Source organism: Aptenodytes forsteri, unplaced genomic scaffold (assembly GCF_000699145.1).
Source record: "Aptenodytes forsteri isolate BGI_AS27 unplaced genomic scaffold, ASM69914v1 Scaffold325, whole genome shotgun sequence".
NCBI classification, from domain to species: Eukaryota; Metazoa; Chordata; class Aves; order Sphenisciformes; family Spheniscidae; genus Aptenodytes; species Aptenodytes forsteri.
This window is the reverse complement of record NW_008795575.1, coordinates 2,736,512-2,752,029: the sequence shown is the minus strand read 5'-3', so window position 1 is coordinate 2,752,029 and position 15,518 is coordinate 2,736,512. Positions and strand designations below refer to the sequence as shown.

At 43.1% G+C, this 15,518-nt stretch overlaps 1 protein-coding gene across 1 annotated transcript in view; it reads left to right on the top strand.

Annotated features, from left to right (window-relative positions):
• BRINP1 (BMP/retinoic acid inducible neural specific 1) overlaps positions 1–15,518 on the top strand; it is a 91,161-nt gene that overhangs the window by 51,145 nt on the left and 24,498 nt on the right. The window contains exon 3 of the mRNA XM_009282257.1: positions 11,218–11,408. Coding sequence (XP_009280532.1) covers positions 11,218–11,408 — 191 coding nt within the window. The remainder of the gene's footprint in view (positions 1–11,217; positions 11,409–15,518) is intronic.

Sequence of the window (15,518 nt, the reverse complement as noted above, 5' to 3'; positions counted from 1 at the left end):
TGTGAATTTTTATTTTATTGTAGTCTTTTTATTTCCTCCATCAAAACATGTCTGAGTTTGAAATGGCATGACTAGGAATGAAAATTAAATACATCAAAACTGATTTTTGTTGAAATGAGATTTTGGAGCAACCAGGGAATGTTCAAAGCTTTCTCACTGCTTGTGTTCAGTTTTTTTGCTAAAGAGGGATGTAGTCTGAGGAAATGGGTCACCTTTTTCCTAGAGAAAATTTCTTCAATTTTACTGTAATTCTGATGTGTCACGGGTTTTTTTTTTTAATCTTGAACAAAGCACAAATGTCTCTGATTATGGATGGCTTGAATTTTGCTGCAGCTATACTCTGCAGCCTAATTTTTTTAGCCCTTCACCTCTCACCTTATGTCTTTTGCTAGTAATTTCAGGCCCAGATACCATGTGATTCCTATGCTGAGAGGGGACAGTCTCTGCATATAGCCACTGTGTATATCCCTGCTTGCTGGATGTCACTGTTAAAAAAGCAACCCTTGGCGAGTGGCCTGAACGTAACGGCACAGCTTGAAAACCAAAGGGATGTTGAACCACAGCTCTTAGGGTGAAGGCACAGAAATGGGTGCCCTGAGAAACCATGAGGAGGAAGCACCATTTTCTCCTAAACTAACTTGGAGGAAATAGTGTCACAACACTATAGGAATAAAGTAGCAAAGATCAGTGTGGGAGGGGAGGGTGGTTTTATTTTACAATGACAAAACAGATTTTGTTCACTTGCACTCTCATACCTCCTCCGTGTACTCACGAATGCTTTCTGCAAGATCCCTTGCAACAGCATGGGTAATGAAGGATGCCAGTCCTCATCACATCTCCTGGGTTATTCTGAGGCTGGTGACCACGTGTTGGATCTGGGAATGCCTTTAGGAGCAGACAGCGATTGGTCCCTCTGTCATGTTGCATCTCCGCAAGTCATGATTTCCCTACATATTCTCTACGTGCAGCCTGGAGCATGCTCTTCCATCTGAAGGATATTCACTGGCGGGGAAGGGTATGGACCCCTTTCATTTCACATAACCCAGACAAAAGCCCCTCAACTGGCTGATCATCAGGCCCTGATCAACAGATGCCTGATGTAAACAGGTGGCTTTGCCAACTGGCTGTCTTTAGGCATCCAAGCTGCCCACCAGCACCTGCCTTACGTGATTGTTAGTGTCTCCATCAGCTGAGTGACTCAGGGGTGAGGGGGTGGGTGAGAGGGGACAGCTTTCCCATCAGTGCCTGCTCTTGCTGACCCCACAAGTATAGTAGCTGTGCCCAAGTGGCTCTGCCAGGACTGCCTTGAGGGCACAGCTGGGTGTAGGAGGCAGGAGGGGCTTTGTATTTAAACATCACTTTTTTTTTTTTTACTCCTTTGAATTTGAGCCTTTGCCAAGTGTGTAGCACAACTGACCAGAGGGGGGTGATGGCTCCATTTTCTAACAACAGCTCAAGTTTTGAAACATGGTTGCATGCTGTGTTGGAGAAAATTTTGTGCTTTTTGAGAAAAAGGGCAATCAAGGCTAAATTTCTGGTACTTACTTTCCCAGTATTGACAAATGCTGTGCTTCAGTTGCCAGTAGTGCAGTAGCCAGGTACCCGAGCCTTTAGCATGAGAAATTAAGGTTCAAGTCCACATTTCTCACAGTTTTTTCATCTGAGTTAACTGTGAATCATGATAAGTAAAGAGCAAAGCTCGGGGCTGTGATGTCACTGGCTGAGGTTATCAGCTTGCTATAGCTAAAATTAGGAAAAAAAACCCCTGTAGTCCACACACCTATATCTTTAGGAAATGAAGCAAGTGCAATTTAATGAAATGACTTGTTCCAAACTATGTTCTTGTTACAGCCTTTGATTCATGCTGTTGTGCTCATATGAACACTGGTAGGCAATTGTGACCCAGTCTAGATGGTGAATTTTGGGGCAGGGCAGGCCTAGCTTGCTGAGGGTTGCCATGGGGTAAAGAGTGCTCGTCATGACTTAGTGCGGGCCAATCTTCCCCTGGGTGGTTTGTTATCTGCTCTATAAATTAAAATCTGTCTCCCTGTCTTCCATTTCAAACTTGCTTTCAAAAGTAATAGATTTAAATGCTTTCATGTACTATTTAACCATATGAGGAGGGACTTCATCAAGAGTTTAATCCTCTAACCTACTAGAGTCCAAACAAACACTTCAATGTGAAAAGGTCTTTTTGTTGTTGTTGGTTGTTCAGTCTTGTGCTGTAGCAACTGGAAAAAAAAGCAATCTGGGGCCTTCTCCTGCCTCTGCCCGGTGCTCATATACAGCCTTAGTTAATTGTCTCACCTTCCTGTGTCTTAGCTTCCCTTCCAACCTGTTGTTGGCTAAGTCTAATTGGCTGATGTATGCCATCAGCTCTTTGGACAAGGATCATGTGTTGAGCAAAGGAGCATACAAGAAGGGAATTGAAAGAAGTGTGGAGAAGAGAACCTAAAATTGTACCAATTATCCCAGGTTTCCTCCAGACTATCTAAAATTCCTTCAATGACTCGGATGTTTCCATGTGTTGCCTCAAATGTGCTGTTCTTTGAAAGCACCTTCTTGACAGCTCCTTGACTTCCCAGGATCTGCTTGATCCTGAATTCTGGGTCAAACTTATAGAAACGTAAATCCAGGAGACCATGCTAAGAAAAATATCAGTGTTGTAATCATAGCTGTAGAACTCAAAATGCCTGTTTCATAGATGAGTTTCTCTAGGCTACCTCAGGTATTTCAGTGGAGAATTGTTCTAGCTGCATGGCTTGTGATTTTTATCACAATTCACAGTGAAGGAATGGGTGTCTCTGTATTGTCCATTCAAGTGCTTGGAGCACAGGACCCTGCAGCCTATTAGAATAGCTTCCTCAGTACCTTAATAATCCATGTCTGGTTTAGGTAACCTTTTAGGAAGAAAACAGCAACAGAACATTTCCTATTTTTGATAGTGTTTGTTAAGCCGCAGCGGTGCTAACAAAGCTGGGAGCTCTTGTAGAGATGTCACTCTGACTTCTAGCAGCTAGTATCAACCACTATGTAAATTGTAGTGGCTTAGAAGAAGTGCCGTCAGCCCAATGCTGAAAACAGCTGCAATGGTGTTAACAGTAATGGGAACTACTTACAAGCAAGTCTCCAGGGTGGACAAGGCTTAAGTAGGCTGGTGTTGGAAAGGGTATCTCTAGTGCCCGAGGTGTGTGCTGTTTGCAATGAAATCTGCACAAAGAACTTTATGGGGAAAGTTGAGTGGAATAAATGTCCCACAGGCAGTTTGCAGTGTAATCTGATGGGTGTCATGAAAGGGAATTGTAGCAGATGACTCAGGTGAAACATGGGAACAGATCAATAGATGACAAATGATGGTAGCTGGTGAGTTTACTCTGTTGAAGAAGTTTAGAAGTTACTATGTGTTATCTGAGGATGCATAAGTATATAACTTGGAAGTGACCTCGTTCAGTTGAAGGGGTGGTAACCTACTCTGCCATGTTTTCCTGTGATTGTCTAATTGCAATGGTAGCTATGTTTGGATTTGAAGTCAGAGCTAGGAATCATAGCCACGTCCTGGCCATGAGCAAATTTAATAACAAGCAAACTTAGTAATGGCCAAATTCAATGACCTATCTTTTAACTTGTACTTACCTATGCTGAATCATTCTGCTTTGACTCTCTAGTAATAAATTTATTCCAGCTTCATCTTTTTTTAAACAAATCGATCTTTTCAGCACCCAACAAGTACATGTTGCCTCCTAAAAGACCCAAGTGCAGTCCCATCCTAAGAGAGAACACGAGTCTCGGAGTCATGTCTGTCTGATTGGTTTTTAATTCAGTGCTGGAACAATCTGTTTACCAAGGCACTTTCAAGGTCGCATGAAATCCACCTAACTTTGAAGTAACTTTGTTCTTGCTTCTTGCAAACTTCATGTTGTTCTGGACCTATTATTTACCTCCCTCTCCTTTTACAAAAAAAAACCCTCCAAGTTTTCAACCCTGGAACAATTTAATATTTTTAAGAAAAATATCAGAGAGATGAAAACAAAACTCTGTTTGTAACAGGAAAATCCATCAGGCTGAAATGATTGCCCAGAAAAGGGGAAGTAGTTGAGGTTTCAAACACCTCAGCCAACACCAAGCACATGGCCAAAGTATAGACCAAGGAAAAAAACAACAGAAGATTCTTCCACTGTCCTGTGGAGACAGGTGAAGGAGTAAGTAGTCCAACAGTGCTGTTTTATTTCTGCCCATATGATTTTGTTGAATGATCCAAACACTGATGGTCTTCTCCTTGGGTTTAGTCCAATCCAGGTAAATGCCCTTATAGGAATAAAACTGCTGCAGACAGCACAGCATTTATCAATAATCAATAGTCAATTTATTTATCTTATTCACCTGCCAGCTGTCATATGTCAGCATGTCTGCTTGCCTGGTTGTTATGCAAAATGCTGTCAGAGTTTCAGCTTAAGTGATTTCTGTTTCATACTTCTCTGGAATTAGATTTCTGCATATTTTTTTCTCTTTCTTACAGCAGAGCTTCATCCTCTGTCTAATTTGGAACTAGTTTGAATCTACAGACTGGAGTTTTCTTAAATAGATTAAGGGGGATGAGTGCCAAACCCTCACAGGAAACTAATTCTTGTAGGTCCTTTGAAAAGCTCAACTTTGAAGAGTGACTTCTTCATGCTGCCTAGATAGAGAGGAGGACAAGCTGCAGAAGAAACTGCTGAAGGAATATTGCACTGCTCAACTGGGGCCTGTCTGGCATTTTGAGGGCACAGACTAGAAATAAAACATCACTGACCCCACCATAATCACAGATACCCCGTACAGACTCACATTAAGTCAGATCTGGCAGTAAAAGATAAGCATTATAATGCAGTTGTCATGCTCGTATCCTGCCCCCGTGGCATGATTTGCAGAGTCAAGGGCTCACAGTAACCTGGAAGAGCTATCACCCTGAGGATTGAAGATAACTATTACTTTGTGCAGCCCATGACTGGGGACAATTAGGCTGAGAAAAGGAAAGACAAAACAAAAACCCCAAACCAACAGCTCTGTTGTAGGAGCATCTAGGAGGATTCTGGAGGACTTTGGGCTAAGTTCCTGATGCTAACACAAAACTTGTTTTTTACCTGGGCAAGGCCTAAAATCTGTCTGTTCACACTCATTCTAACAGCTAATAACACTTGTCTGCAACATACATAGGGGTGTCCAAAAATGTCTGTCTTAATGATTGTGAGGTGCTTGGATGAAAACAAGGGGCAGAGACATGTCTAGGCAGATTCCATTGTATATACACCAAAATCCAAGAGAGCAAGAAGGCTCTAGGAGTTCTCTGTCTCTGACTGGGGATCCTGCTGATGTCAGAGTCAGAAGGCTCTAGGAGTTCTCTGTCTCTGATTGGGGATCCTGCTGATGTCAGAGTCAATAATGTGTGCAATATGCCAGGTAGAGGACATCAAGCAATGTTTGTACCTTGCTGTTACTGAAGAGAGTGTTGTCTTTGGAAAGGTTCTGTCTGCTTATCACCTATGGGAGCAGTTGATGGCTTTTGAGCTATGATCTATAAAAAAGATAAAAAAAACTGCTGAACAGAAAGGAGCTGGTGCCTTCTCCTTGCCCAGTTCCCAGAGAGTGGTGGGGCTGGTCCTGTCTGCTGCATATGCATTGTGAGTGGGATGCGCTAACTGCCCTGCAGGCCCTGAAGATAATATACCCAGCAGCAGGAGGTGTTGGGGTGTTCTAGTTAGCATGACAGTTACAGGCTTTGTTCAGTCTTCCTGCTCTGCTTTTTTTCCTTTTTCAAACAGACTCTGTCTCAATCATTGTTTAATGCATTTAATTTCATTTTGGTTTCAAGCGCCAGCCCCCGAGGTCTGTACTGAACTTGTTTCTTCACTTACGTCCTTTGGTTGTCTTGACCATTTGAAGATAGGGAATTTAATTTGCTCCGACGGCCTCTCTCTTTCAGACTTCTTTCCCTGGGTAGAGATGCTCGTGCCCTTGGATTCTCCTAGCCTCTCTGGTGCAGTGGGGGGTCTGGGTGATGTATCCATTCCAGGCTTTTGACTTTTTCTCCCTCTTCAGCATTTTTTCCCCCTTTTTTCTGTTTCCCTGGAGGGGTCATAGTGCTAATGAGCACTGAGACATCTCTAGTGGCTCCCTCTCTCTGACATGCATGGCCTTGATGACAAGTTCATTAATGCAAACTCTGAAGTGGCTAGTATTTTCTCAGATATAGCTGTATACAAATAAAATGTATCCTCTTACTGTGACAGGGAGGAAGGCTTGAAATATGCATATCTACCTCCATGAGGCAGTACTTTATCCCTCTATTTCCTCTCACCTCTCTTCCCCCTTTAGGCATTAGCACTTCCTACCCCTTCCAGCCATAAGAAGAGTAGGCTTTTCAGTGCTTTCACCAGACATTAGAGAACAAACTCCCCTCCACTGATCTGGCAGGCATTTTCCTGGGTACGCTCCACATTAGCATGGGCTGTCTACGCTGGCGAGACATTAGAGCATAAACAAGTGCCTCTCCCCCACTACTCAGACGTTAGGTCATAGTTTCTCCTTATCCCGTCTCTGCATCAGGGATACAGACTCTTCCTCCTCCTTGCTAAGAGGTTTATTGTCTTTCCGACGCCCTTAAAAGCTTCCCCACTGGCAGAAGTTCAGGTCTTTGCTAGGGATTTCCCCTGAGGGTCAGAAGACTGTACTAATCCTAACTGTATGTTGCCATCATAATCCTGGTCAAGTCTTTGCAACTTCTTCACCTGGAAAATGAACAAGTAACAGTGCAATATTTCTCTTTCATAAAGTGCCTTGAGACCTGTAGAGGCCTCACCTGTGTTTTCCAGGCAGTGGCATTGAGACTGTGGTGTCTCTGGTTCTGAGAAGCAATGATCACTGAAATGGCATCCGAGAATGATTTCTGGGAGGAAAGATTTCAGTGTTCTTTTGCACACATCCATGAATCCACGGCCTTGGTAGATCCTCCAAAGATTCACAGATTTGAGGATTCAGTGGTGACAAACAGATGAGAGTATGCTTACCTAGCCCAGTGCCATCGATTCAGTTTTGGCCAAAAGCAGCTGCTTCTGCAGAAAATGCAATTAAGTCTAGAATTGAAAGCTAATAAAAAAACCTGTTCTTGGAGGTGTTTCTTCACAGACTTCAGGAGTTACAGGTTGGATCATTCCCTAAGGCTAGAGCTATACTGTTCCCTGCAAATCTCTTTTTTTTTTAATCACCTCAATAATTCTAAGTGATTTCACTAGCCATATCCATTAATGTTAAGTCTATTTTCCAAAATTGTACCATAATCTTGGCCTCAGGTGCATCTTACAGCACAGAGTTCTATAGGTTGCATGGAAGACTGCTAGTATTTAGAGGGTTGCTTTCAATGTAATATATTCTGGAACTGGGGAAGCCAAGTTTAAAATGTATTTGTGGTCATTAATGAGGAAGCTTAAAAATACCATATAATTTGCTTGACCAATCCCAACCAATCAACAGCACACAAAGAGAATACAGCCAAATACTATGCAAAACCTTAAAAAAAAAAGCTTGAAAAATGTCACTAAGTAAATTCAAATAATGCATAAATTAGAGGGAACTGCAACTGGCTCATGGATATTCTATGAGCAGAAGATAAACATCTAAGTTAGTTGCATAAATTATTCATCATAACGTATTTGCTCAGCTTTTCTCATCAGCTATGAAAACCACACATCCAAGCATTTGGAGAGTATAATAGAACTGGGCTTTCACCTCAATGATAGCCCTAGGAGTAGGAATCCCTGGGGAAGGATGGTATGTATAAGAACTGAGTGGAAAAAGTCTCCTTCACTATGAGGTTTTAGATGTGGATTCTGCTAAGGGCTTGTCTACTGCATGAATGGTGACTGGAATCGTCCCTTGGCAGCAGGCAAGGCTGAAGATATGGCAATGATTTCTTTTAAACTCCTCCATTTGCCTCTTGCCAGTGGTGTCATGAGATGATGTTGGACCTGATGTAAAAAATGAACCCACTTCCCCTTTGAACATACTGTTTATGAAATTTTCATTCTCTGTTCCTACCTTCTCCCATCTTTATTACCCACCGCTTTCCAGTGCGTGGTCCTAATTGTAACTGTTTGCCCTGTCCATCTCCACACACTGAATGGAGGCACTCCTAGGCTTTGGGTGTTGATATATCAATAGGGCCCTACCTGAACGTTTCAATTCCACGGTCTTTGCTTTGGAAGAGATAACTTGACAGTAACAAAAGCAAACTCTCTGTACTTTGTCTGGGAACATGAAGCATTCCCCCAGCCCTTTCTGAAAATGTGCTGGCTCTGGAGGGCTCTAGTCCCTCCTGACTCTATCGATAATGCTTGCAGAAAGCAGTAATCTGAGAGCAAAAGCGTGCTTGAGTTTTACAGGAAGTAATAATTGTCTCTTTGGAGAGGAAGCACAGATGGCATTTTTCCTATGCTTGCTGGTTATGATCTTTATGATAGGAACATCAGAACCCCAATTTATTATAAAACCTTGCCTGTATTTCAGCATCCAGAGCTGCGTCTTCCCATACAGTGTAACTGCTGTATCCTGAAGGGACCATTACTTCTTCATGCAAAGGGGATTTCCTTGTATAGTCAGGTTTGGGATGACCACTCTAATCATGAATGATTAGAGCAACCTCTCTGTAGTGTCAGAGAGAAGCTATTTGTATTTGCAGGTTTTACCTGTCATTAAAAGCAACCGTGGGACCCCCAAATGTATCTTTTCCACAGGTACTAAGTGTTGGACTTTTACACTATTCTTGGACAGCAGAGGGAAAACTATATTCTGCTCCATACAGTGAATATGTGGACATTGGTAATGCACTTGTTATCTGCAGACAACTTTAGAGACAATGGTCTATGTTTTCTCCCCTCCTGGTATTAAGATCCTAGTCTATGGGTTTTTGGGGGTTGGGTTTGGGGTTTTTTTAGCCTTTTGACAGTTTTTTCTAGGAAAGACTGATGTCTCTGTGGATTACAAGTGGTGTGGTTTTAACCACAGCTGGCAACTAAGCACCACACAGCTGCCCGCTCATGCCCCCCCGGTGGGATGGGGGAGAGAATCAGAAGGGTAAAAGTGAGAAGACTCGTGGGTTGAAATAAAGACAGTTTAATAGGGAAAGCAACCCCCAGCCGCTCGCTCACTCCCCCCCGGTGGGATGGAGGAGAGAATCAGAAGAGTAAAAGCGAGAAAACTCGTTGGTTGAGGTAAAGACATTTTGATAGGTAAAGCAAAAGCCATGTGTGCAAGCAAAGCAAAACAAGGAATTCATCCACCACTTCCCATGAGCAGGCAGGTGTTCAGCCATCTCCAGGAAAACAGGGCTCCATCACATGTAATGGTTACTTGGGAAGACAAACGCCATCACTCCGAGCGTCCCCCACTTCCTTCTTCCCCCAGCTTTATACGCTGGGCATGATGCCATATGGTGTGGGATGTCCCTTGGGTCAGTTGGGGTCAGCTGTCCCAGCTGTGTCCCCTCCCAGCTTCTTGTGCACCCCCCCAGCCCGCTTGCTAGTGGGGTGGGGTGAGAGGCAGAAAAGGCCTTGACTCTGTGTCAGCACTGCTCAGCAGGAACGAAAACATCCCTGTGTTATCAACACTGTTTCCAGCACAAATCCAAAACACAGTCCCATACCAGCTACTATGAAGAAAATTAACTCTACCCCAGCCAAAACCAGCACACAAGGTTTGACACTGATGACTCTTTGGATGTGGTAAAAGGGGTGTTTTGTTTTGGCATTTTTACTTGGCTTGTGAAAGCCTAGGAGCTACAGAAGGGGCATTGGCTCAGGTGTAAGGTGATATTTTGAAGTAAAAAGCTGGCACTTTGCTATTTTAATCAATGTAACTGCTGTTAGGCAGCCTGGGGTGTTGTGATGGGGTGTAATCAAAATAAGTACATGCATAATTGCATTAAGTAAAATAACCTAACACACATAAAGTGGACTGGGTGTAGAATCAACCTGGGAAAAAAATTCTGTTTTGTGTTCCTGGCTTTGCAACTGAGTTACAGCATCTCCTAAATCTGCCTGCATGTCAGGTTCTCTACCAGCGAAGTGGGATTGCTGGTGCTAGTTGACACACATTGATAGAAAGTGCTGTGTCAGTGCCAGGTATTGTCATTCCTATTATTTAAATGAAATTTTTGTCTTAAACCTGAATTACAGGAATAAGTGAATGAAAAGTGACAGATGCCTGTGACTTGATTATCTGGGAGATGGCTTAAGATAGTGCAGATGCATTGTAAGACAGTGGTTATAAATAATATCCCTTCCTTTTAACAAGGCCTTGCTCAATATTTTTCAAAGGACGTTAATAGGTTTCTCATCTTTTAGGTGCTCAGCTGGTGATGTATTTCAGAGGTCTGATTTTTAGATCACAAGCGTGCAAGGTTTTCTCTAGGCATTTCCCTCTGTGTTGTTTCAAAATGGATACCTGCAATAAAGCACTGTTTTTGCAAACACTAACTTTATTTTTTTCCCAGTTGCTATCAGTTTAAAGGGATTTGAAAATCACTTTATAGGTTTTAAAAAAAAAAAAAAAGAAAAACAAACAAAGCCTCCATTTTCAACCTGGCCTCTGTTTATATCTGAATCGATCCTTTTAGATGATTTATCAAGCGTATTGTTTTTCAAAATGATCTTTTGCTGTATTCCCTGGTGCTGAAAGATTAAGATGTTTGGAGAAAGTGTTTCCTTCTGCCTTGCTTTGCAAAAGCAGTAGCTACAAAGAAGGCTTGTGGACACAGGGACACAGCAATGATCAGACTGGTCTGGATCTACAGTCTGTCTAACTGACCAGCTCTTTTGCTGACAGAAACTAGAATTTGCTGCTTTATAGAGACGTGCAAGACCCCAGAGTGTGTGAGGGTGAAAGGGTCAGGCTGCTTTCTCTGCAGGGAAATGCAGCCCTCTGCCAGGCATCTCTGGAGACTCTGAGACTACCTCCTCATCAGCCTGGACCCTGATCCTCAAAGTGTGTTGTTATTGTGCAGTAATGTCTCGCTTTCTCTCTTCTCCTCCCCTTCTTGTCTAGCCTTGTGGCCTCACGTGTGTATCCATGTGGGGGTGTCCAACAGGATTGTCCCCTTTGCCATCCTCCTTCCCTGCCCTCGGTGGCTCTCCCTGCCCCTCTGGACTCAAAGTCTCACTCCTGTTGTGTTCCTGTGTTGTCGTATAGGGAGTTTGCCCGTTGGAAGGTGAGGAACACAGCCATCGAGCGGAGGGACCTGCTCCACAACCCACTGCCCCTGATGCCTGAGTTTCAGAGAAGCATCCGCCTCCTGGGCAGGAGACCCACCACGCAGCAGTTCATTGATACCATCATCAAAAAGTACGGCACCCACATCCTCATCTCTGCCACCCTGGGAGGTAGGTGGTAACCTGGGCTGTTTTCTTACGTGGGTGTCAGTGATGGGGTGATGAGGGCACTGGACAGCATCTGCAAACCTTGGCCGTGTTGCATGGAGGCTGGCTGGTAGCACAGAGCCAGGCTGCAGCTCCCCCAGCCAAAGCCTGTCTCATCGTCAGATGGTGTGAAAATCCCCAGAGTATGAATAGCCTTTGCAAATGAATTCACAGCACAATGCGTGTGAGTTCGGCATCTGTGATACGTGTGCACCTGTGCTCCTCTGACAACGGTGTGTGTGTACTGGTGTGAGTCAAGATAAACATGCTTCATTTAGCCAGGGAGCCTGTCTGTCATTCCTGTGCCCCTGTCCTTAATTTGACAATAGAGCGTGTTGATCACTCTTTCTTTCAGAATGAAACCAAATGCAGGAGGAAAAAACATCCTTTCTTGCTGGAACAGGAGGAATTTTAAAGAGCTCCAGGAAAAGGGAGTTCAAGGAGTTGGGCAGGGAGTGTGTGCAGCAGGGGAAGAGACAGCCGTAAAGGCCTGTGCTGAATGCATAAGTGAAAGCAGTAACACGAAGTAGACTTTTGAAAAAAACCAACAGTTAAGTAAAGTTCAAAGTATATATGCAAGGACTGCAGAGAGGCTTGTGCGTGCAAGCAGAATATGTCAGTGATGACATAAGACAGAGTACTGTAGTGCCATTAATCCATGTGCATGCACTGCTAGTGGTGCTGCATAAATAATTCAAGTACTGGGTTTTGAAAACAGGAGGGGTGAAAATCAACAAATCCTCTTGATACTTGCTGCTGATTTTTTTTATTTTCCTCTTGTACTATTTTTACCATTCTTTACCCCTTTGGGGTGCACATTTAAATGCCTTTCTTTTGAGAACTATTATCTGTAAGAGGGATTCTGCAGTGGTAAAGGGTCTTAATTTTAGTACAGTTTGTTGCTGTTGCTTCTTCTAATGTACCTGACCTCCAGCCTTGCCACATTGCGAAGTTCGTAGTGAACTTTGAGGAATTTCTGGCCATCTGTCTGTTCCCAAAGCATTCTGCAGACACTCAGATGAGACGTAGATGAGATTAGATGTGTGCATATGATTCATGCACAAATTAGGTGGTAGGTAAATTGGCGTGGTTCCATTAAAGTCAAATGGCCTCTCATGTGGCAAATGTCCTTCAAAGAACCTCAGGCTGCTCTTCCAGTCCAGGCATTGAAACCGTCTGCTCCATCGGCAAGAAATGCGAGAGAAAGGTTTCCATGCACTGAAGAGTATGAGTGACTGCCTGCATCAGGCCTTAATGAAGTCTGTGTAAAGATAAACTCCTTTTTATTGAGGAAATTGCTTTTCAGGACCATATTTTACAGAACCCAAGCCAGCCAAGTAAGAATCCAGTAAAGTGTTGAGAGGTTTTTTGTGGGTTTATTTTCTTTCCATTGATATGCCTTTTTCTTCTTGCCGCTCACATCTGTGGAAATTCAAAATAAGAAAGACCTTTGATGGTAAAATATATTTTTAATTTTGCCTGGGTGAGGATGTGAATTATTCACAGTGGCTTGTTTCTTCTCCTGATTTTACAACAGTCGAGAGAATTGGTGTTGGAGAGGAGTGTTAAATGCTCCATCAGCCCAGAGCATAGTGAGCAATCAGGAGAGAAAAAAGAAGGAGTAACGAGAATTGGTGTTGGAGAGGAGTGTTAAATGCTCCATCAGCCCAGAGCATAGTGAGCAATGGCAGGAGAGAAAAGAAGGATTTATCTTGGCAATGGCAGTCCCAGAGAAAATGTAGATGAAGCATGAATTATACAAGGAGGACACACTCTAATCACAGTCTGTGGGCTAAACAAGACCACTGGGATATAAAAGCAGACATGTCATGGCACCCTTGCTCTCCCAAGGCCTCAGGTCTCCTCAGAAAAGTTACAAGAATTCTGCTTTGGATTACAGTGGTTTGTAAACTTAGCCTGATGCCTTATTAGGTTGCAAACAAGTGACAAGCACACAGGAAATTGTTTTGCTTTTAAATGCCAGCTGTTGCATGGACCCCAGGAGGCTGAGTGATGGATCAGGCCAGCCCACCTGAACACAGCAGCTATTTTCACACCTGGCCGCATGAGGAACAGCTCTGATGCATTTCAACCTACAGAGCAGCCGGGTCCCCTTGGAGCCTAATAAAAAAACAGCTCTGCCCCAGTTTAGTTCTGACAAAGGGATTGGTGAAGGGTCATTTTGAGGGCATCCATGCTCTGGGACAGAGAACACAGAGCTGAGAACCAATTTGCAGGGAAAGCCCTGAAGGAAAGACAACTTTGAACATAGCATCCGCTTAATAAACGAGAAATTAAGACTTAATAATGCAGCAAAAGTCTATTAACCTCTCTTGAACTAAGGGTTGCTTTCTCATGCGCACTCTCCGTGGGGATGCTGTGCTTTTCCAGGTCTGCACAGATGTACACAGAATAGGTTTCCAGCAACATTATTTCTGCTCAGCACCCTTCACTCTTAGGGACAGTATTTCTCCCTCAGGGGAAGCATCAAATATCTTGGGCTTTACTTTCCTGTTTTCTTCCTCTTCCTCTCAGTGGAGGGGTCCAAACACCTCAGGGAGGAAAAATGACAGCTTTTGTGGGGAAATCACTGATCTCTACTGCCCTAGAGCACAGGTTTCTCCTTTCTGATGTCTACGAGCTGTATCAGCTGCTCATTGTCTGCTTCGTGTTGTCTGGGGACTGAAAGCTAACAGTGGATCTCCTGGTGATCTGGAACCAGTGTTACAGCCTGATGCCACTCAACCCACGCTTCCTGGTTGCTCTCTCTCCAAGGGATCTCCAATCTCTGCATTTCTCTGCTAAAATGAACTAGTCCGGACTGAAAAGGTCCTGATTTTTGCACCTTGGCTATTAAAAGAAGGCATGATATTTTCCGCAAAAAGCTGTTTTTTCTAGTTACTGCTGGAATTAAAGAAGAGTTGATACCTGGAATCCCATAGGTTCCTCTGAGAATTGCAGCTAATGGGAGAATTATACCAGGTCTTCCCTCTCCTTTCACAGCCTCATGAAATGGAGGCAAAGCATCATTTATGTCTGCTGTGTCTCCATGCAGATAAATACTTCTGTTACATGAGAGATACAAAACTTTTGGCTCAAAATACAACACTTTCACACCAATCCAGGCTATCTTCTCCCAAGCCTCTTGACTAACTCCCATGCAGACATTTTTTTTGGTGGCAAACGAGTTGTCTCATGAAAATTCACAAAGTCTGACCTTCCTTCAAATCCCCCTGTAAAAGTCACCTCAAAGATGAAACCTGAAAATGCATTGACAGCGGCCAGGCATCTGGTGTGCAGTGACCGCTGTTTCTCACGCTAATCACAGTCATCTTACTACCTTGTGCTTTGCCGGCTGTTTGTGGTATACACCTGTTGTGTTTCATCAGATATGTGGGTTTTAAATCTTCTGAGACAGGAACCACCTTTCTGCTGTTGTGTGGATAGAGCCTGATGTGACAGAGCCTTGATCCCTGCCAAGGTCTGCTCGCACCGTTCAACACATAATAATGTTAACAGTGATAAATGAGATCAAAGCTGGTCATTTTCCAGGGAAAGTGTTTTTGTGAGAAGTAACATTGATAATACTGTTACTACTACAACTTTGATCGTGGTCAAAGGATAGTATGTTATTTTTAACAAAATATTAAAGAGAGAAAGTTTTACATGCCAAACTTTTCCACTTAGTTCCCGTGAAGCCAATTAAAAGATTTAAACCGATCAAATCTTTTGATGAAAAGTGTCTTCTTTCTACCAAAAATTTCCATCTTTCATCTCAAAGCCAAAGGCTCAATCCTCAACATATCAATTGCTTGAAAAACTGAAATCCAATAAAAATATTTTGATTTTCAGCCAGAATATTTTTGGTCTGTTTTCAGGCATTTGGCTTCTAGATAAAAGCTGGAAAAGTTCCAGGGAAAGCAAGGAGGAGGGCTTACTGTTTTTTTTTTTTTATACATGCAATAAAAGAAATTATTTGGACAAATCAAACTATTTCAGCTAATATGAATTTTTAAGAAAAGTAAGTGCTTGTTCTCGTTTAAAAAAAAAAAGGGGGGGGGGGGAAAAAGGGTG